This window comes from Haematobia irritans, chromosome 4 (genome assembly GCF_050003625.1).
Source record: "Haematobia irritans isolate KBUSLIRL chromosome 4, ASM5000362v1, whole genome shotgun sequence".
Taxonomy (NCBI): Eukaryota; Metazoa; Arthropoda; class Insecta; order Diptera; family Muscidae; genus Haematobia; species Haematobia irritans.
This window is the reverse complement of record NC_134400.1, coordinates 121,496,041-121,519,929: the sequence shown is the minus strand read 5'-3', so window position 1 is coordinate 121,519,929 and position 23,889 is coordinate 121,496,041. Positions and strand designations below refer to the sequence as shown.

Sequence of the window (23,889 nt, the reverse complement as noted above, 5' to 3'; positions counted from 1 at the left end):
TTGGACTCTGTGTACCTTAACTCGAAAATGGCCATCGACTGCCACAAATCTCTCAACAAGATGGCTGAGCAGTCCAATATTCACCTAATATGGGTACCTGGCCCTAGGAACATACCGGAGAACTGCGAAGCGGATGAGTTAGCAAGGCTAGGAACTACCTTACATAGTTCTTGTGTGTAGAAGTGTCCATATGTAATAGGTACTTTTAGTTAATGTAGTATCACAGTGAACTGATTAGTCTATGTGAGCCTGACAATAAATCGGGCTGCCACTTTAACCTAACATATTTCCTTCTGTTATCTGTTTTGGGATCTCATTCTGCCATGACCATTTTACTGGCGTCAGAATATCACCCTCGGCACCTATGACCACCTCTGGTATATGATCATGGAATTTAGCGACACTAAGTGCTTTGACTATGAACTGGCTTCCGCATTAAGTGCTTCGGCTTTTATCCTGCTTCCACATAAGTAGATTCGGCATCTGCTTTGCTTCCATATCCCTGCACTTTTTCCTTGCTAGCACTTGTACCGTACTTGTATTAGGATCAAAATTTTCCAAAAATATTACATCATACAAGGAATTAATGGCACAATATTAAAAAAGATGGTACAGCACAACTGGTGACACAAAAGTGTCATCAGTTGATAAAAGTGGCAAATGTTGCACTAATGTGGCGGATGTACCACTAGAGTGGCACAACCGTAACACTGGATCCCAAAGGAGCACCGGCAAATCGTTAAAAATAATTCCAAATCCACGAACCTGGATCATTAATACCGCATCAATCAATTAACTACGCCATACCGAGTGGAGAAGCAGACAGAATCAACGATTCAACAAGTCATTTAATTTCTTAATTGAAATTATTTCAATCACGATAAGTAGACTTAATTAAAAAAATAATTGATTTTATCGGCTCTTTCAATTAATTTTTTAATTGGTTCAATTAAAAATTAAAATAAACGCATTATGACTTGGAAAGAAGTACAAAAATGTTTGCTAGGTAATTAAGGTCATGCCACAAGTAACACATCTTATTTTCACAGTTGCTTAAAATTAGAAAGCTTAGACTACATTAACAAAAAACAAGTATATACGGCCGTAAGTTCGGCCAGGCCGGAGCTTATGTACCCTCCACCATGGATTGCGTAGAAACTTTTTCTAAACACTGCCATACACAATCGAATTACTTGGGTTGCGGTAATGCTTGCCGATGGCAGGGTATCTTAAAACTTCCTAACACCGTCTCCTAAATTGTAAGTAAGTCCATACATGGTATATATTAAATTAACAAAATTTTCTATAGAAATAAAATTTTGACAAAATTTTCTATAGAAATAAAATTTTGACAACATTTTCTATAGAAATAAAATTTTCTATTGAAATAAAGTTTTGACAAAATTTTCTATAGAAATAAAATTTTAACAAAATTTTCTATAGAAATAAAATTTTAACAAAATGTTCTATAGAAATAACATTTTGGTAGATTATTTTTGGCTCGAGTGGCAACCATGATTATGAACCGATATGGACAAATTTTTGTGTGATTGGGGATTGGCTAGATATAACTATAGACCCATATGGACCAATTTTGGTATGATTGTTAGCGGCCATATACTAACACCACGTTCCACATTTGAACCGGATCGGATGAATTTTGCTTCTCTAAGAGGCTCCGGAGGTCAAATCTGGAGAAGGTTTATATGGGGGCTATATATAATTATGGACCGATATGGACCAATTCTGGCACGGTTGTTAGAGACCATATACTAGCACCACGTTCCACATTTGAACCGGATCGGATGAATTTTGCTTCTCTAAGAGGCTCCGGAGGTCAAATCTGGAGAAGGTTTATATGGGGGCTATATATAATTATGGACCGATATGGACCAATTCTGGCACGGTTATTAGAGACCATATACTAGCACCATGTTCCGAATTTCAACCGGATCGGATGAAATTTGCTTCTCTTAGGAGCTCCGCAAGCCAAATCTAGGGATCGGTTTATATGGCGGCTATATATAATTATGAACCGATGTGGACCAATTTTGGCATGGATGTTAGAGACCATATACCATTTTGCTCCTTCAAGAGGCTCCGGAGGTCGAATCTGGTTTTGACAAAATTTTCTATAGAAATGAAATTTTAACAAAATTTTCTATAGAAATAAAATTTTAACAAAATTTTCTATAGAAATAAAATTTTGACAAAATTTTCAATAGAAATAAAATTTTGGTAGATTATTTTTGGCTCGAGTGGCAACCATGATTATGAACCCATATGGACCAATTTTTGTGTGATTGGGGATTGGCTATATATATCTATAGACCCATATGGACCAATTTTGGTATGATTGTTAGCGGCCATATACTAAGACCGCGTTCCACATGTGAACCGGATCGGATGAATTTGCTTCTCTAAGAGGCTCCGCAAGCCAAATCTGGGGATCGGTTTATATGGGGGCTATATATAATTATGAACCGATGTGGACCAATTTTTGCACGGTTGTTAGAGGCCATATACCAACACCATCTACCAAATTTCAGCCGGATCGAATGAAAGTTGCTTCTCTTTGAGGCTCCGCAAGCCAAATCTGGGGATCGGTTTATACGGGGGCTATATATAATTATGGACCGATGTGGACCAATTTTTGCACGGTTGTTAGAGGCCATATACCAACATCATGTACCAGATTTCAGCCGGATCGGATGAAATTTCTTTCTCTTTGAGCCTCCGCAAGCCAAATCTGGGGATCGGTTTATATGGGGGCTATATATAATTATGAACCGATGTTGACCAATTTTAGCATGATTGTTAGAGGCCATACATCAACACCATCTACCAAATTTCAGCCGGATCGGATGAAATATGCTTCTCTTAGAGGCTCCACAAGCCAAATCTGAGGGTCCGTTTATATGGGGGCTATACGTAAAAGTGAACCGATATGGCCCATTTGCAATACCATCCGACCTACATCAATAACAACTACTTGTGCCAAGTTTCAAGTCGATAGCTTGTTTCGTTCGGAAGTTAGCGTGATTTCAACTGACGGACTGATGGACATGCTTAGATCGACTCAGAATTTCACCACGACCCAGAATATATATACTTAGAGCAATATTTCGATGTGTTACAAACGGAATGACAAAGTTAATATACCCCCCATCCTATGGTGGATGGCATAAAAACACAAATTTCATGTATTTTCAATATGATTTTATTATATTTTTTTTAATTTTTTAAATGAACTATGCCATTTTAAGCACTATAATGTTTTGTTTTTTTTTTTTTTTTGGTTTAACAATAAAATTGAAAGGAAATAATGGAAAAGTTTAGCATTATATGCACGTATTTAGCATAAATGATGATTCCCTCTGCTGACTACATAAACGCAATATGGTATTTATTCATTCAACCTCACCAGAATGTATCTCTTAAACTATGGAATGACTATTTAAGTAATTTTGCAGTAACAGCATTTGCGATGGCATTGCCTTAGTTTGCGCTGTAGTTATCCTGAGTCCTAATGATGACCATGTCCTCCATAGCCATAGCCACCACCATAACCATATCCATAACCTACAGAGATTGCTGGTGCAGCAGCTGCATATGTTACAGCAGGTGCTGCGGCTACGGCCTTATATGCCACTGCAGGTGCTGCAGCAGCGTATGTTACGGCTGGAGCTGCAGCTGCATAGGAGATTGCTGGAGCAGCATACGAAACGGCGGGAGCAGCATAGGAGACAGCAGGAGCTGCATAGGAAACAGCGGGAGCGGCATAAGATACAGCGGGAGCTGCATATGAAACAGCTGGAGCAGCGGCAACAGCAGCTGGTTTTGTTACAACCTGAGAGGGAGCGAGAGAATAATACTCACAATGAAAATAATTTGTAAAAACTTCAAATATCACCAGTAATTTTTCAATTAAAAACTTAATCGAATTTGAGAAAATACTCGATTAAAAAATTAATTGATTTCAGTAATTTTTTAATCAAAAATTTTTAATAAATCACAAAAATTAATTGGTTCAATTGGATTTTTAATTGGAACAATTAATTTTTTAATTGGCATCGGCATGAAGAAATTTCAATTAAAAACAAGTATATACGGCCGTAAGTTCGGCCGGGCCGAATCCTAAGTAGCCTCCACCATGGATTGCGTACAAACTTCTACTAAAGACGGGCATCCACAATTGAATTACTTGGGTTGCGGTCGATGGCTAGGCATCTTAAAACTTCTTAACATCATCTTCGAAATTGTAATTTAGTCCATGCGGCATATATATAAGACAAAAGAAAGGTCGTTTAAATACGTATATATTCAGTTCTTGACCTGTAATATGAAATATGGCGGTCGCTTTATATGGGGGCTATATACAATTATGAGCACGGGTCTACCAAAAATGGCAAATTTTTTACTGTTTACTACATTGGTAGAATTCTTGATATTTTGGGAGATTTCACAAAATAACATATTCCTCTCGAACTAAGAGGTGCTTTAAAAATTTTCTACGGAAATAAAATTCTGACAAAATTTTCTATAGAAATAACATTTAGACAAAATTTTCTATAGAAAGTATATTTTGACAAAATTTCCTAAAGAAATCAAATGTTGATAAAATTTTCTATAGATATAAAATTTTGACAAAATTGTCTATGGCAATAAGATTTTGGTGATTATTTTTGGTTCTAGTGGCAATCTTGATTTTTCTGTGATTGGGGATCTGTTTATCTGGGGGCTATACATAACTACTCGTATAGATCGATACGGACCAATTTTGTCATGGTTGTTATCGGCCCTATTCTAGCGCAATGTACCAAATTGCAACCGGATCGGATGAATTTTGCTCCTTCAAGAGGTTCCTGAGGTCAAATCTGGCGATCGGTTTATATGGGGGCTATATATAATTATGGACCGATATGGAAGAATTCTGGCATGGTTGTTAGAGACCATATACTAACACCATGCACCAAATTTCAGTCGGATCGGATGAAATTTGCTTCTCTTAGAGGTTCCACAAGCCAAATCTGGGGATCGGTTTATTTGGGGGCTATATGTAATTATTGGCCGATGTGGACCAATTTTTGCTTAGTTGTTGGAGACCATATACTAACACCATGTACCGAATTTCAGCCAGATCCGATGAAATATGCTTCTATTAGAAGCTCCGCAAACCAAATCTGGGGATCGCTTTATATGGGGGCTATACATAATTATGGACCGATGTGGACCAATTTTTGCATGGTTATTAGAGACCATATACCAACACCATGTACAAAAAAATGTGTCAGTTCCAAAAAATAATTTTCTGACATTTCGTTTTGATTTTTTCGTAAAGAGTCAGTTCCAAATATTAACTTTCGTGCATTTGCTTTTGTGTTGTTCGTAAAGAGCAAAGCTGCTCACAATTAAATTTCGTATTTTCGCGGTTTTGGTCTCAATTTTTTGTTCAAATATGAACTTTTAATATATTGATGTATTTATAAATCCACTGGTGCACCAGTGTATTTATTTTGCCAATTTTGTGTAAAATTGGCAAAATACAAAAAGGAAAACAAAAGATAATGTAAGCGTGCTCTTATTTTCTTCGTTTATTCTTAATCTTCGGAACTGTCAAACATCGTTTGACACGGATGAACCATCTATATAATATAGGGTCTATGGTTTTAAGTATAATTTCATTTAGGTTTTTGGGGCTAAATTTCATGGGGCCCATAGCACATAAAAAATTGGCCTCGTGAAAATAAGCACCAAAGCAGTCCGATATTTCAGACTCACTTAGACTATTCAGTCCAATGTAATACCACAGGTTGACCAGTTCTCTCTTATCACTGAGTGCTGACCACGAGTCTGAACGCTGTTTCAAATTATGGGGAAACCACTTAGAGAACTTTTGAAACACTCCGACATGTGATAAGCGTTATTAAGAGGGGATAAACAACTGGAGTTGAAATCAGGACCATGCTAATCATTGCACCACGGTGGCTCTCCACGAAAAGGTTTGGTTTAGTTCTACGGACAGTGGACGCGATTCAAAAGTGATGTGACGGCTGGGCTATGGACTGAGTCCAAAGCAAGCTTCGGGCCAGGTTTGGTTTTTTTGTTTTTTTTTTTTTGAGTTTCGACAGAGTCCAAAATGGGCTTTAGTCTAAGATTCTAACGTGATATAGGTTATGTTAGGTTAGGTGGCAGCCCGATGTATCAGGCTCACTTAGACTATTCAGTCCATTGTGATACCACATTGGTGAACTTCTCTCTTATCACTGAGTGCTGCCCGATTCCATGTTAAGCTCAATGACAAGGGACCTCCTTTTTATAGCCGAGTCCGAACGGCTTTCCACATTGCAGTGAAACCACTTAGAGAAGCTTTGAAACCCTCAGAAATGTCACCAGCATTACTGAGGTGGGATAATCCACCTCTGAAAAATTTTTGGTGTTCGGTCGAAGCAGGAATCGAACCCACGACCTTGTGTATCAAGGCGGGCATGCTAACCATTGCACCACGGTGGCTCAACGTGATATAAGTGACAGGCCTTCGGCCGGGGTTTAAGGCTATAGGCAAAGTCCAAAATGGGCTAACCCGATTGCTAGGAGATGTAAGTAGCAGGACTTTGCCCAACGAGGGCCTACGCGATCCCACACTGATAAAAAATCGTCATTATATAAACTAAATGGAGCCAGCGAAATATATTCATAAACACAATGAAACTTTTCGTTATTGGTATGATTTGTCCATTAAATAACAAAACATTTCATATAATTAATAAACATTTTCATTTTTCAATGAAAAAATGTCGTTGGTTCAATTTTAAAGAAATTTTCTTGCAGTGCGAGAGACTAACGATTAACACGGCTAGAGACGAAAGTCTAAAGTGGATTAAGGCGATCACAAACCGAAAAAGGTTGACCTCCCTTAGGCGGGGTTTAAGGTTTTGTTCTAAGGACAGTGGACTAACCCGATTCCGAAGCGATATAAGCACATAAGTGAAAGTCTACCATAATTCTGGTTTGGACTAGATTGCACTTTGTTGGGGCTCATTTTCATTTGGGTTTCTTACTGACATGCAAACGGAAGTTTCCCTAGGGCTTCTAGTTCACACAGTTCTCATCTCAAATTAAGACAATGTTCAAACCCTCTCTCTATAGAAAAATCAAAAAAAAAGTTGGTTACTTACACTAGAATAAGTGGTGAAGCTGGTAGCAGCTGGAGCTGCAACGGCCTTAACTACAGCAGGAGCGGCATAAGAGACGGCAGGGGCAGCAGCTGCATAGGAAACAGCAGGAGCGGCATAGCTAATGGCGGGAGCTGCAGCCACAGCTTTATAACTTACAGCGGGTGCAGCATAACTTATGGCTGGAGCAGCAGCGGCATAGCTAATAGCAGGAGCTGCAGCCACAGCTTTATAACTTACAGCGGGTGCAGCATAGCTTATGGCAGGAGCAGCAGCAGCATAGCTAATAGCGGGAGCTGCAGCCACAGCTTTATAACTGACAGCAGGAGCAGCATATGAGACAGCAGGTGCAGCATATGAAACAGCAGGAGCAGCATAGCTGATAGCAGGAGCTGCAGCTACAGCTTTATAACTAACTGATGGCGCTGCATAAGTATAGGCAGGGGCTGCATAGCTAAAAGCAGGACCAGCTGCATAACCACCATGACCAGCATATAATCCACCAGGTGCTGCCACCGTTGCCGCAATGAGGCTTATGAGAATCTGCAAACACACATACATTTGTATACACACACACAAATATAAATTATTCACTGGCATATATAAGGGACGAAATCGTCTATATCCTTATTTCATTTTTTCTCTATTTTCTCACCAAAATTTTCATTTCTGCAATTTTTTTTTTTGTGACTTTTCACAAAAGTTAACTGTCTTATTGTTCAATTGGTTTAATCTCTACTGCCATCCTGTGTTGGCTCAAAGAGTCTTTTATACCAAAGATTTTACAGTCAAATGCCTTAAAGAATCTCATCCAAATCCCAAATCTGGAATCTAAAAATCAGTCCACATCTCAAATGTGCAATCACGAGTGATGCAACCTCAATGCATAGTCTCCATTCGTATTGTGGACCATGAACAATTGATGGATATGTGTTGCCAATAGCTATGGTGGTTATGCTACGACTTCATGCCACCTCTTTTCTGTAGTGCGATTTTTATTGGCCACTAATTTTGCATCAGTTTAGTTTAGTTTTGCCGTCTTTTACCTTGTGTGGCCAACGTGGTCAACCATAAACGGACAATCTAGTTTACGTAAAGGAATTCGTAATAGAGATTGCAGTACGCATATTCCATATCGTAACTGAGGAGAAAGATGTCAGCAGAAAAAATACACCCAGAGAAGAAATATGAACATTCCAAATACACAGAAAAAAATATCACGAAATTTTTTTTTCCAATTAAAATTTTAATTGAATTAAAAAAAAAAATATTCAATTAAATATTTAATTGGCTCAATAACATTTTTAATTGAAACAAAAATAAATCACACACAAAAATTTGTTTTTCTGATTCAATAACGAAATTAATTGATCCAATTAATTTTTTAATTGAAATGTCTTTAATCACGAAATCGATAGCATCAATCACAGTTTCAATTGGGAGTAAAAAAAATATTTTATTAAAAATATAATTGATTTGATTTGAAAATTTGAATTAATTTTTTAATAGTTTCAATCAAAACTTTAATTGATTCAACTCATTATTTAGATAAACTTCAATCCAATTTGTAATTACCTTTTTAATTAAATCAGTTAAACAATTAATTGAGTTTTGTAATCGAAATCAATTAGATTTTTTAATTAAATTGTTAATTGGAAAAATTAATTGTTTAAGAAAAACCACGAACATTCATTCATTTTCTTAACTAACTTGGCGTTCTTAGTTTGATTAAAAGATGACTATATGAATTACAAAAAAAAAATCAATCGTTTTTTTAACCAACTCAGTATTCTGAGTTCAATTAAAAACTTAATTGTATTAATTAATGTTTTAATTAAAAATTGTCAATGACCTAATTGATTTAGTGTTTTTAGTTTAATTATAAAGTTATTTGTATCAATTAATTTTCTCATTGAAAAAGTTTTCTGCTTCAATTAACTTTTTAATTGCAAATATTTTGGTGATATTTTTCTATGCACAAAAATTAGTTGTATCTATTAATTGTTTGACTTTGGTGATTGATACTACCATTTCTGTGATTGAAGACATTTCAATTAAAAATTAATTGTATTAATTAATTTCGTAATTGAAAACTAAAAATATTTTTTTTTTGTGTATGTTTCAAATAAAATAACAAAGTTGTGACAAATATCTCATATGTTACGCGTGAAAAAATTACATTGTGCTGTTGATTACCAAAAATTTTACCAAAAATCTACCAAATTTACAAAATTTTATTTTGAAGTTTTTAATCAAAATGTTGCCAATTTTTTTCTCTAGAAAATATTGTCAAAATTTACTTCCCTAGAAAATTTCAAAATTTTCTTCTATAGAAAATTTTGTCAAAATTTACTTCTATAGGAAATTTAATTTGATTTCAATAGAAAATCTTGCTAAAATTTTATTTCTATAGAAAATTTTTTCAAAATGTTTTTTACCAAAATATCGAGAATTCTACCAATCTACCAAACAGTAAAAAATCTACCATTTGTGGTAGAATTCTGCCAACTGTGGCAACAGCAGTGTTACCGTTGGGCGACTTTAGTCGCATTTTGCAATTTTTGTTGGTGCCATGCGACTTTTTTAAAATATGCGAAATGTGCGACTTTAGTCGCACGCATGCCACTACAGGGAAATGCTTAAATGCAAAGAAATTTTTATAAATGGAAATTCGCCGGAGTTCCCTTGTCATTGAGCAAACAAAGAATTGGACAGCACATTAATTGGCATCACAATAGACACCTAACCCACGTGGTAGTCTGGATTGTTCAGTCGTTGTTTTATACCATACCATTTCAACAACTGTCAGATAATTTTATGTTGGATTTTTTCTACAATGCTATGTATTTGCATACAAAATTTATAAATTTAACGAAATTTATTTACTTTTACTGAACTTTATGTTGCAATAAGTTGATAATATATCTTTTTATACCCTCTACCATAGGATATTAAGGAGGGGTATATTAACTTTGTCATTCCGTTTGTAACACATCGAAATATTGCTCTTAGACCCCATAAAGTATATATATTCTGGGTCGTGGTGAAATTCTGAGTCGATCTAAGCATGTCCGTCCGTCTGTTGAAATCACACTAACTTCTGAACGAAACAAGCTATCGACGTAAAACTTGGCACAAGTAGTTGTTATCGATGTAGGTCGGATGGTATTGAAAATGGGTCATATCGGTCCACTTTTACCTATAGCCCCCATATAAACCGACGCTCAGATTTGACTTGCAGAGCCTCTCGGAGGAGCAAAGTTCATCCGATCCGGCTGAAATTTGGGGTATGGTGTTAGTATATGGTCTCTCACAACCATGCAAAAATTGGTCCATATCGGTCCATAATTATATATAGCCCATATAAGTCGATCCCCCGATTTGGCTTGCGGAGCCTATAAGAGAAGCAAATTTCATCCGATCCGGCTGAAATTTGGGGTATGGTGTTAGTATATGGTCTCTAACAACCATGCAAAAATTGGTCCACATCGGTCTATAATTATATATATTTGACCTCCGGAGCCTCATGGATGAGCAAAATTCATCCGATTCGGTTGAAATTTGGTACGTGGTGTTAGTATATGGTCTCTAATAGAGGTCTGCACAATTCCAGTTGTAAATGCAGAGTACACGTGTACTTGCTACATGAGTACATCTATTTGAAAGAGTCGCAAAACTATTGGTACACATTTTGATGAACACCAAAAGCCACGAGTAACTTCTTGTTGCTACTCTGATGTCTTCACTACCAACAAACACACATTCCTCTTTCTCTCTTATTGAAGTGTACTCAGAGTCAGTGTTGCCAACTCCCCAGGCCCAAAAAGCACCAAAAAAATATTATAAATTCTAACATACCACCTTCCACCACAAAATCGAAAATTAAATGCTCTACTACTAAAAAAAAAAAAAAAAAAAAAAAAAAAAAAAAAAAAAAAAAAAACTTCTGAAGATGTATTATAGAACTTTTGTGAATTGAATTTCAAGAAGTTAAGGTGGGTATTAAGATCGATTTTAGCCGCTAAAATATAAAATAGTCATTTTTTTCACAATTACTTTTCTTTAATAAATCATTTTAAGGAATACAAACTTTGTGAAAATTTGCTTTTGGCTATTCCCCATCAAGTTATAATAAAATTTGCAGCAAATATGCATAATTTTATGGCCATTTTTACTGAGACAGTTTTCACTTTAGCGGCAAAACTCAAACTTAGTACTCACCATTATGAACCGCTATTCAAGTATACACCTTGATCAGTTTTAATGCTTTCGTCCAATTCATTTTGATCAGTGATGTTTTTCAACTTTCAAAATATTAATATATGGAAGGAGTCTATTGCTTATTTCAGTTGTGCGTGCTTTTGTGAATTTAATACAAACGTTTTTAATGACATCTTTACCAAATTCAAAAATTCGACACTCATCGCTCTACTTTCCTACAGAATACCCTAAATAACAATATTAATTAAAAAATAATCAATACCAACTTCATAACAATCAAATTCTATATTTGGCAATAAATTTGAGTTTCTTCGGCTCTTGAAAGTCTAGTCAAAATTTTTGTATCAATTAAACTTAATACTGTTCAAAATAAAAAAAGCACCAAACGCACTAAATGAAAATGCCAGAAAGCACCAAGTTGGTGCTTTTTTTGAAAAGGCACTAAAAATGCAATTTGGTGCTTTTTAGAAATCAAAAAGCACTAAATTTGGTGCTAAAAGCACCAAATTGGCAACACTGCTCAGAGTGATCACGTCGAGTATGTTGCGAGAACAAAACTTCATAGAGTACTCCATGTACCAAGTGCAGTTTCAGAAATACAAAAAAACAGTTAATCTCCATAATATATGTTTTGGTTTATTATAAAGAACGGCAAACGTTAAGGTAAGTGTGTGACATACATAAATATATGAAATATGTGATATACATACATATCTATGATTAATAATAATGGAAAGTTTTGCTTCGCACATAACTGAGAAATACTTGTGGTACCACGTGAAGTAAAGAGAATCCATGTTGTACTTTTTCTCAAGTACTTACATTTTTATTGTTCCTTTTTTTCGGAACACATATTGTTTCGGATAAGTACTTGGTGGTATTTGACAAGCAAGTGTTCTCTTCACTTCACTACTTGCGCTCTGAGAGAAAGACAGTGTATGTACTATATTCGACAGCGAATTGCATACATGTAGTGAAAAGTTATTCGATGCAGACCTCTAGTCTCTAACAACCATGCAAAAATTGGTCCATACCGGTCTTAATTATATATAACCCCCTTTTAAACCGATCCCCAGATTTGACCTCCGGAGCTCTTGGAGGAGCAAATTTGGTACATTGGGCTAGTACATGGCCGCTAACAACCATGCCAAAATTGGTCCGTATCGGTCTATAGTTATATATAGCCGATCCCCAAAAATAATGTACCAAAATTTTATTTCTATAGAAAATTTTGTCAAAATTGTATTTCTATAGAAAATTTTGTCAAAATTTTATTTCTATAGAAAATTTTGTCAAAATTTTATTTCTATAGAAAATTTTGTCAAAATTGTATTTCTATAGAAAATTTTGTCAAAATTGTATTTCTATAGAAAATTTTGTCAAAATTTTATTTCTATAGAAAATTTTGTCAAAATTTTATTTCTATAGAAAATTTTGTCAAAATTTTATTTCTATAGAAAATTTTGTCAAAATTTTATTTCCATAGAAAATTTTTTCAAAATTTTATTTCTATAGAAAATTTTGTCAAAATTTTATTTCTATAGAAAATTTTGTCAAAATTTTATTACTATACAAAATTTTGTCAAGATTTTATTTCTGTAGAAAATGTTGTCAAAATTTTATTTCTATAGAAAAATTTGTCAAAATTTTGTTTCTATGGAAAATTTTGTCAAAATTTTGTTTCTATAGAACATTTTGTCAAAAATTTATTTCTATAGCAATTTTGTCAAAATTTTATTGCTATAGAATGTTTTATCAAAATTTTATTTCTATAGAAAATTTTTTCAAAAATTTATTTCTATAGAAATTTTGTCAAAATTTAATTTTTATAGAAAATTTTGTCAAACTGAATTATATACGTATTTAATCGGCCTTTTTTTGTTTAATATATACCCCGTATGGACTAACTTACAATTGAAAAGACGGTGTTAAGAAGTTTTAAGATACCTTGCCATCAGCAAGTGTTACCGAAATCCAATTACTTCGATTGTGGATGACAGTCTTTAGTACAAGTTTCTTTGCAATCCATGGTGGAGAGTACATAAGATTCGGCCTGACCAAACTTACGGCCGTATATAGTTACTTGTTATGTTTATGTTTTTTGTAAAAAAAAACTCCACAAATGTAAGCGACTTTTTTTTATTATACGACTGTTTTGTGCGACCTTTTTTGAATATGCGACTTTTTCAAAATTCCCAACGGTAACACTGGACAACCGTGTTCATAGGTCCTCTTACAATTCACAACTGCAATCCCTATACGGGGCGATGTTACTTAATAAATGACAAATTCATTAAGACATATTATTACGACAAGTGCGAACTTATTCATGAAGTTGTAATTGTTGTTTTTTTCGTTTCCAAAAGTCATTTACAAATTACATGAATTGTTCACCAAGTGGATATGTTGTAATCACGTGGGAAAAAGGCTAGAATTTTAAGCGTTCCACTAATGTACGTTCTATGAAATTGTAGCATACTAAAAATGATACTGCAGGCTGGGTAGATTTAGTGCATATTGTTAGTGCATATATTTGCATTACCCAGAAGTAGGCGAGATAGACACATGGCGTATAGTCAAGACGCCTCTTGAGGCGATCTATCCATGTCCATCAGTCCGTCCGCCTGTGATAACATTTTTGTGATCAAAGTCTAGGTTGCAGTTTTCGTCCAATCGCACATATGTGTAGCTGATTTTTTATTATTTGGTCGGCAGAGGGGCATCCCCCTAGTCCAACTTTTTGAAAATTAGAACAAAATTATCCAATTTGCCTGAAATTTTCAGGGAAGTTGAAGGGTTATCTAGACAAAGAACGACTACTTTATTTTTCGATATTCGGTCGGGGAGGGGGGCTTCACCATTGTCATAAAGTACAGTGAAAAAACTAAAATCTCCGACATACTGAAATTTAACGGAGAACCTCGCTGAGGTTATGAAATTAATATATATGGTACCTCATTTTTTATTATTTGGTCGAGGAAAATAAAAGGGCACAGGTAGACATCCGCTTCTCCTTAAGTACAAACAGTGAAATTTGAACTTTTCCACTTTACGTGAAATTTACAGAGGTCATGGGGGGAGGCTATGAAATTAATATGGGATACCTGATTTTGATATATTTGGACGAGAAGAGGGGCTTCCCCTTGCTTTGCTTTTTATACCCTGTGCCAATAAGTTAGTGCATATGTTTGCAACACCCAGAAGGAGACGAGATAGACACATGGTGTCTTTGGCAAAAATGCTCAGGGTGGGCTCCTGAGTCGATATAGCCATGTCCGTCTGTCCGTGAACACATTTTTGTAATAAAAGTCTAGGTCGCAGTTTTAGTCCAATCGACTTCAAATTTGGCACAAGTATGTGTTTTGGCTCAGAATAGAACCCTATTGATTTTGGAAGAAATCGGTTCAAATTTAGATATAGCTCCCATATATATATTTCGCCCGATATGGACTTATATGGCCCCAGAAGCAAGAGTTTTACCCCAATTTGGTTGAAAATTTGCACTAGGAGTACAATTAGTAGTGTAGTCAAGTGTGCCAAATTTTATTGAAATCGGTTCAGATTTGCCAAATTTTATTGAAATCGGTTCAGATTTAGATATAACTCCCATACATAGCTTTCGCCCGATTTACACTCATATGACCACAGAGGCCAATTTTTAATGAAATCGGTTCAGATTTAGATATAGCTCCCATATATAGCTTTCGCCCGATTTACACTCATATGACCACAGAGGCCAATTTTTTGCTCCGATTTAGTTGAAATTTTGCACAGGGAGTAAAATTAGCATTGTAGCTATGCGTGCCAAATTTGGTTGCAATCGGTTCAGATGTAGATATAGCTCCCATATGTAGATTTCCCCCGATTTACACTCATATGACCACAGAGGCCAATTTTTAATGAAATCGGTTCAGATTTAGATATAGCTCCCATATATAGCTTTCGCCCGATTTACACTCATATGACCACAGAGGCCAATTTTTAACTCCGATTTAGTTGAAATTTTTCACAGGGAGTAAAATTAGCATTGTAGCTATGCGTGTCAAATTTTTTTGAAATCGGTTCAGATTTAGATATAGCTCCCATATATATTTTTTTTTTTGATTTCGACAAAAATTGTCAAAATACCAACATTTTCCTAGTAAAATCGCCACAGCTTAGTCGAAAAGTTGTAAAAATGACTCTAATTTAGTCAAAATTGGTTTAGATTGTATATAGCTCCCATATATACGTACACCAGAGTTGGGGAAATATGATAGACTGTTTCATATTTTAGACCCATTTTCAATGGGATTTTCCTCCAATTGACTGGATAGTTTCCTCAGAGAATATAAATATGGCCAAAATTCCCACAGTTTATACAAAATTCTGTGATTATTTCCCCATATCCTAGCCATATCCTACACACTGCAATGCCAAAATTTCCACAGAATGGATGAGTTTTAAATAAGGCTCCAAGTCGCCCGACTAGACCAAATAATATATCACAACCTACACTTTATCTCGAATACATATGTATCGCCTGAAAAATCATAAATCTCTTTTGTACAATTGCATTAAAATTTCTCTCGCTTCATATTTCCCATATTTTTTACTAACATTGTGTTTCATCCCAGGGCGTTAGCCGATTTAAATTTTAATTCTAGAGTTTTTGTAGAAGTACAAAAAATTGTTTCCATTAAAAGTATTTGTATCTGGAAATGCAAACTTTTATATAGCTCCCAGCAAATTTTAAGTAGTTGAGATGGTAACACAAATGTTTGTCTACACTGTTAGAAAAATATGTTTTTCATATGTTTCGATATAAACAAAATGTGTTTCGGGCACAATTTTTAAACACAATATATTTAAGTGCAAACATGTAATGTTCTCAAACTAACACTAAATGTTTTGAACACATATGTTAATATGTTAGAATATATTATGTTTGGGGCATGCATGTTTCATAAAAATTATATGTGTGAATGTAAACATATATAAATTTACAAATTTCGAGTAAACATATATATGTTGTGATATTTTATTCAGAGAGCGACAGAGAGAGAGAGAGGGAGAGAGAGAGAGTATAGAGAAAGAAATAGAGATAAAAACCGGGAGGGTTGACGAAAGATATCAAATTAACACAGCGAGAGAATCGAAGGAGTGCAATTTCTGTGAAACCGCTATGTTGTTTCGGAAACTGCTTTATGATAAGGCCAAAAATTTTATACGCTTAAGTCTAAATATTATTTAATTTAAGTCTAAATATTATTTAATTTGTGTATATTATAAAATTATTTATGTATGTTTATACTCGACCCCACGTTCTTCCTTTGTTAGAGTTTTTGAATTCCTTCCAAAATATCAAACTTTTATACCAAAACCAGTTTTTTATTACAAAATTGTTATTTTTGCAATAAAAAATTAATATTTTATCCAAAAGCTCAGTCCATTTCGTTTATATCAAGCACTGTTTCTGACTGTAAATCTTTAATAACCCACATTTCGAAGTTTCATTATAAAAATTTAATATAGTATAAATATAAATGTGTAAATTAAAAAAAAAACAATTGGTGTTTGGTCGGAGCAGGGATTGAACCCACGACCCGTTGCATGTACGGCAGACATGCTAACCACTGCTCCACGTTGCCAACACATGTATGTTTCTGTTAAATAATGTTATGTTTGCATGGGCTCGTGGGCGCTGCAAACTATGCTATATAAATGTAACTTATAACGATAATTGTCTTCTGGTGACTATAACAGCTACGTAGCTCAGTGGTAGTGTGTTGGCTTACAAACTGTATGGTCCTCGGTTCGATTCTCCGTCCAGGCGAAAGGTAAAATTTAAAAAAATTATAAAATTGAATAATTTCTTCAACATTATTTGTATTACAGAAAAAGGTGCCAAGAACTAAAAAATTTCGTGGAAGTGAAAATTATGTTAGGAAATGAGCACAATCTTCTTTGGGGAAAATTCTTCCAAGCATATAATATTTTTGGCGCAAAATGCTTCCAAAAATAGAATATGTTCACATAAAACAAACATATTAATGTTTCGGCAGTATCCAATAATATATGTGCTTCCTGCAAAATATGTTTGGAACATATGTTAGAGAGGCGATTTTTTTTTGAGGGTGTACATAGTGGTGAAGGGTATAATATAGTCGGCTCCGCCCGACTTTAGACTTTACTTACTTGTTTTTTTACTAACATTGTGTTTCACCCTAGTGCATTAGCCGACTTAAATTTTGAGTCTATAGATTTTGTAGAAGTCTATCAAATTCTGTCCAGATCGAGTGATATTTAAATGTATGTATTTGGGACAAACCTTTATATATAGCCCCCAACACATTTGACGGATATGGTATCGAATGGACGGATATGGTATTGATATGGTATCGAAATATAGTCGGCCCCGCCCGACTTTAGACTTTCCTTACTTGTTTAAAAATTTGGGCTTATAATTTGCTTGACATTTTCTGGGACGTACACAACATGCGCTACATCATTTTTCGATATTTGGTCGGGGAGGGGACCTCCTCTAAACTGAAATAAATTAAATTCTCAAGTTTACTTGAAATTTACAAAGGCTGTATTCCACTACAGGTTATGAAATTAATATGAAGTATCTGATTTTGGGTTATTTGTACGAGCAGGAAACCTTATCATTGCCCAACACTTTGAAATAGAGGTGTGCGCGTGACACGAAATTCTCGTGACACGCGTGATTCAATCGTGAATCAAGTGAGTTGTGAACTAAATCCAAAGTCATTCTCGTGAATGTGCGTGAATGGGACTAAAATAAATATGTCGTGCGTGAGAAATAAAATCGGTTCGTGAATGTGCGTGAGTAAAATTTCTGCTAAATCACGCTCACGAAAAAAAGATTTAATTCATACTCATATGTTAACTGAAATTAATTTAGCTCTCGATTAAATTCTCTATTTTTGAATTTTGTTACCTTTGCTGATTTCCATTTAGAAAATGTCGTGAGTCTCGTGAATTTGTCGTGAATCACGTGATCTGTCGAGAATCGTGCGTGAGCGTGGGTCTTTAAAAGTAGTTCGTGCGTGAGCGTGCGTGAGTACTGATTTTCATTTCGTGAATGTGCGTGAGTGGGTTTGGATACCACACGTATCGTGCGTGAGCGTGCGTGAGTAAACATGTTGCTTCGTGAATGTGCGTGAGTGTGAGTGAAATTTCAGTCACGCGCACACTTCTACTTTGAAACTTGAAGGAAAGTTTCTAGATTTTCTTGGAATTTTCAGGGAAAGTTAAGGGCGCTATCCACTTCTGTATTTGTTGATAAGTGACGTCCCTTTAAAAAATAGAGCAAAATATAACCTTCGCCGATTTACTTGAATTTTACATAGAGCATGGGAGAAGGTGATTAAATTAATACAGGGTACATGATTTTCGATATCTGCACTGAAAAAAGTATTGACGTGATATTAAAGATTACGCAAACTCAATTTTCAAAATGCGCAATTTACACACTATTAAGGGCAAATTTCTTTAAAATAATGAAATTTTAAGTAAAAGAAAGTTTATAATCTTTGCTTCAAACATTTTTTCATTAAATTTAGGACGCACATTTTGAAAGTTTGTGTCCCTTCGTTAAAGTTGCATGTCTTTAAACTAAGGCAAATTTTTCTTAAAGTAAAGAAACACATTTTTAATTTAAAGAAATCGTCCTTAAATTAACTGAAATATTGGATCTTTAGATTTAAGATAAAAACGCTTCAAATATAGGCTAAGATTTATTTTGAGAATTTAGCATCTTTGGTTTAAAGTTGTTCTGCAATTAAGAAAAAAAAAATTTCTTAGAAGTATTCGTCATAATGTAGATTTTTAAACTGTCATTTGTTTGTACTTGAATAGCTTTAATTATATACCGGAAAAATAGAATGAAAATTCGATAAATGAGATCTGTATCCTAATTTTAATTTTATAGATCCTAGATTTAAAGTCAGATAGGTCGCAAAAAATGTCCTTATTTTAAAGAACCCGCATATTTGGCTCGTAGTCAATACCAAAATTCTTAAAGGAAGGTCAAAATCTTTGGATCCAAGTAATCTTTGTTTTGAGTGTGGTTGGGGAAGGGGAAGGGTGAAATAAACCTCGTCGATTTACTTGGTATTTATAGAAACCGTTGGGTAGTTTGTGAAATGAATATATACTGAAAAAAATATTGTCGTGAGGTCAAAGATTTCATGTCTTTAAAATAGGAATGCAAATTTTGCTTAGCATAGAAGACGCATTTCTCTAATATAAAGTTTTTTTCCTTGTCCAAAAGTCGATAAATGAAAAAGTCAATGAAGTCGTAATGTCCTTATAATTAAGTGATTTGACTTAAAAATGGGTATCATAACATGAAAGAAAAAATGTTTGGGCTAAGGTCAACTAGACTTTAATAATTCAGAAAAATTCTTTAAATTTAATGAATTTGTCTTTAAATTTGTTGCCTTTTTGCGTCTTGACTATAAAGCAAAAAATTGTTCAAATTTAGGACATGTTTTTCTAAACTTTATTTTAAAGATGTATTTTACTTGAAACATAGCATAGTTTCTACTGGATGTCGAGTCTTAATTTGGAAAATAAAGTTGTCCCTAACTCGTTTTTAAAAGACTTTGATAGCATATGAAGAAAATAAGCTGAGAAAGCGAAAAATTTAAATTTGCTTCCTAGAAGCAAGTACACAAAACCTAAATTTAAAAGAGAATTGTGTCTTAAAAGTATCCTTACTTGTATTCTCCGCTTCTTTGGCTCGGAATCAATTCCAAATTTTTTAAAGTAAAGACAAAATCTTTGGAACCGGGCGTGCTTTTTTTTCAGTGTAGGGTACGTGATTTTCTGATATCTAGTCGGGGTGGAGCGAAGGAGGGGAGAGGTTTCCCTTTTGTCCGATTTGTCCTGTCCTGTACCACAGTAGTGGTGAAGGGTATAAAAATATAAAAAAATCATCATACCAAATACAAAACCACATCCAGAGAAGGAATATGAGCAATCCAAACCTGTTTCAAGAGCAAAATTTTCTATTGAGAATGCTTCTGGTTGATCTTCACTCCAAAATCGACAATTCTCTATATTTGCGTTAATTACTTTTACTTTTTTACTTTTATTTACGAGCCAAAAATGAGCTCGCCACTGAACATAATTTTTCGATAAAAAAATTTTATTACTATAGAAAATTTTGTCAAAATTTTATTACTATAGAAAATGTTGTCAAAATTTTATTACTATGGAAAATTTTGCCAAATTTTTTTTACTATACAAAATTTTGTCAAGATTTTATTTTTAAAGAATATTTTGTCAAAATTTTGTTTCTATAGAAAATTTTGTCAAAATTTTATTTCTATAGAATATTTTGTCAAAATTTTATTTATATAGAAATTTTGTGAAAATTTAATTTTTATAGAAAATTTTGTCAAACTGAATTATATACGTATTTAATCGGCCTTTGTTGTTTAATATATACCCCGTATGGACTAACTTACAATTGAGAAGACGGTGTTAAGAAGTTTTAAGATGCCTTACCATCGACAAGTGTTACCGCAACCCAAGTAATTCGATTGTGGATGACAGTCTTTAGTACAAGTTTCTATGCAATCCACGGTGGAGAGCACATAAGATTCGGCCTGACCGAATCTTACGGCCGTATATACTTGTTTTGGTCTAATATATACCACGTATGGACTAACCTTTCTATCGGCAAGTATTACCACAACCCAAGTAATTCGATTGTTCATGACAGTCTTTAGTAGAAGTTTCTACGCAATCTATCATGGGGGGTACATAAGATTCAGCCTGGCCGAATTTACAGCCGTATATACTTGTTTTAATTTGTTGTTATTATTATAGTAAATATATAATTGTATGCTCATGCACTTTCACGAAGAAATATTTGTACTCACGAACGACATGTAGGTAAGAATTCACGCAAATTCACGAAATGAAAAGACATACTCGCTTAAGCTCATTGACGAACGTTTAAAGACTCACGCTTTCGCACGATTCACGACAATTTTGCGTGATTCACGTCAAATCTAAAAACTCGCTGCAACACTGTAAGTAACATTAAAAAAAAAATTAATAAATAAAAAAAATAAAATAAATTAAAATAAAATATGGTTCACCACAGTGGAATAAAAACTTTCAACATTTTTGTTATAATTTTGAAAAAAACGTCACAATTATTTTTTTAATCAAATATCTTTTAATGTCTTATTAAAACTGTGATTGATACTAATTGATCATTTTCGTGATTGAGGACACTTCAATTAAAAAGTTAATTGGATCAAAAAAAAAAAAAAAACAGTAAGGAAAGTCTAAAGTCGGGCGGGGCCGACTATATTATACCCTGCACCACTTTGTAGATCTAAATTTTCGATACCATATCACATCCGTCAAATGTGTTGGGGGCTATATATAAAGGTTTGTCCCAAATACATACCTTTAAATATCACTCGATCTGGAAGAATTTGATAGACTTCTACAAAATCTATAGACTCAAAATTTAAGTCGGCTAATGCACTAGGGTGCAACACAATGTTAGTAAAAAAATATGGGAAACGTTTAAATCTGAAGCAATTTTAAGGAAACTTCGAAAAAGTTTATTTATGATTTATCGCTCGATATATATGTATTAGAAGTTTAGGAAAATTAGAGTCATTTTTACAACTTTTCGACTAAGCAGTGGCGATTTTACAAGGAAAATGTTGGTATTTTGACCATTTTTGTCGAAATCAGAAAAACATATATATATATGGGAGCTATATCTAAATCTGAACCGATTTCAACCAAATTTGGCACGCATAGCTACAATGCTAATTCTACTCTCAGTGCAAAATTTCAACTAAATCGGAGTTAAAAATTGGCCTCTGTGTTCATATGAGTGTAAATCGGGCGAAAGCTTTATATGGGAAATATATCCAAATCTGAACCGATTTCAAGCAAATTTGGCACGCATAGTTACAACGCTAATTCTACTCCCTATGCAAAATTTCAACTAAATCGGAGCAAAAAATTGGCCTCTGTGGGCAAATGAGTGTAAATCGGGCGAAAGCTATATATGGGAGCTATATCTAAATCTGAACCGATTTTGCTGATATTTTGCAAGTTTTTCGAGACTCATAAAATATTCGGATGTACGGAATTTGAGGAAGATCGGTTGATATACACGCCAATTATGACCAGATCGGTGAAAAATATATATGGCAGCTATATCTAAATCTGAAACGATTTTTTCCAAAATCAATAGGGATCGTTTTTGAGCCGAAACAGGACCCTATACCAAATTTTAGGACAATCGGACTAAAACTGCGAGCTGTACTTTGCACACAAAAATACATCAACAGACAGACAGACGGACAGACAGACAGACAGACGGACATCGCTAAATCGACTCAGAATTTAATTCTAAGCCGATCCGTATACTAAAAGGTTGGTCTATGATTACTCCTTCTTGGCGTTACATACAAATGCACAAACTTATTATACCCTGTACCACAGTAGTGGTGAAGGGTATCAAAATACCCTTTACAAGATGTACCCAGCAAAAAAAAGCGTCTCCAAAAAAGTAATGAAAATGTTTTTTTTTGATCCGGAAGTGGTGCAAAATTGACGCAGAAGCAATGAATTTAACATGGGCTTGTCATAGGACGGAAGTCCTCCCTTTCATCAGCCGTTGCGCTGAATTTGCATCACTTCTTAAGTTGTGATCCGAATTCAATGTTTTGGATCTAAATAAACAAATTTTCTTATATTTTGTCAAATAAATAATTTTTATAATTTTTTATAATTTTAATGGATTTAACGCTTGTCGGAAACGTTTGACTACAAATATTTTCATTTAAGATTTTTTTCGACAAAATTTAAATGATTTCTACCATTTTATGAATTCTTACTTTGTTTTTAACCTATTTGAAACAAAAAATTTTAAAATGAACCATTAAAAGTATGAAAAAACCAAGTTATAAAAAATTGAATTGAAAGAACTTCCTGGGTAGTTAAAATAAAGAACATCATTGGGAGTGCATCTTCTGGAAGTGCTTTTAAAGTTGTGCCTTTGGAAGAACTTCCAAATTTTTTTTGCTGGGTAATTATATGGACTATAGCCTTTTTTCGCGTAATTAGCAAAAAGAAAAAATAAATAAAACAAATCCACATTGCATTTTTCTTCATGCTTTGAACTTTCTTTTTTGCCATTTCTAATCTATTAAATGTTAATAAATGAAATATAAAATTAGAGCTTTCTACATATAAATAAGATTTCTTATAGTCTCTCAACAAGTATAATATATTTGATTCTTTCTGCCAAGGTTAGTAGACCAAAAAGTACAGCTTCATGATGATTCTCCAGAATTCTGTTCATATCTGTCGTTTTGTTTGTATTTCTACACTTTCATCTCCACATATCCTCTAAATTATTTTCAGGTAATTTAAATATCTATTACATGGGTATACAAAAAAAAAAATAAACGATTTTACATCAATTTTATGATCGATGGTG

The 23,889-nt window shown here is 34.1% G+C and overlaps 1 protein-coding gene across 1 annotated transcript; it reads right to left on the bottom strand.

The window, feature by feature from the left end:
* Positions 1-3,197: 3,197 nt before the first annotated feature.
* Positions 3,198-7,937, bottom strand: LOC142234848 (uncharacterized). Its single transcript, XM_075306053.1, has 3 exons — positions 7,831-7,937; positions 7,179-7,718; positions 3,198-3,850 (listed from the first exon to the last, which is right to left on the bottom strand). Exons 1-3 carry the CDS (start codon positions 7,840-7,842, stop codon positions 3,527-3,529), a joined length of 876 nt encoding a protein of 291 aa, XP_075162168.1. The 5' UTR covers positions 7,843-7,937; the 3' UTR covers positions 3,198-3,526.
* Between the last annotated feature and the right edge of the window lie 15,952 nt (positions 7,938-23,889).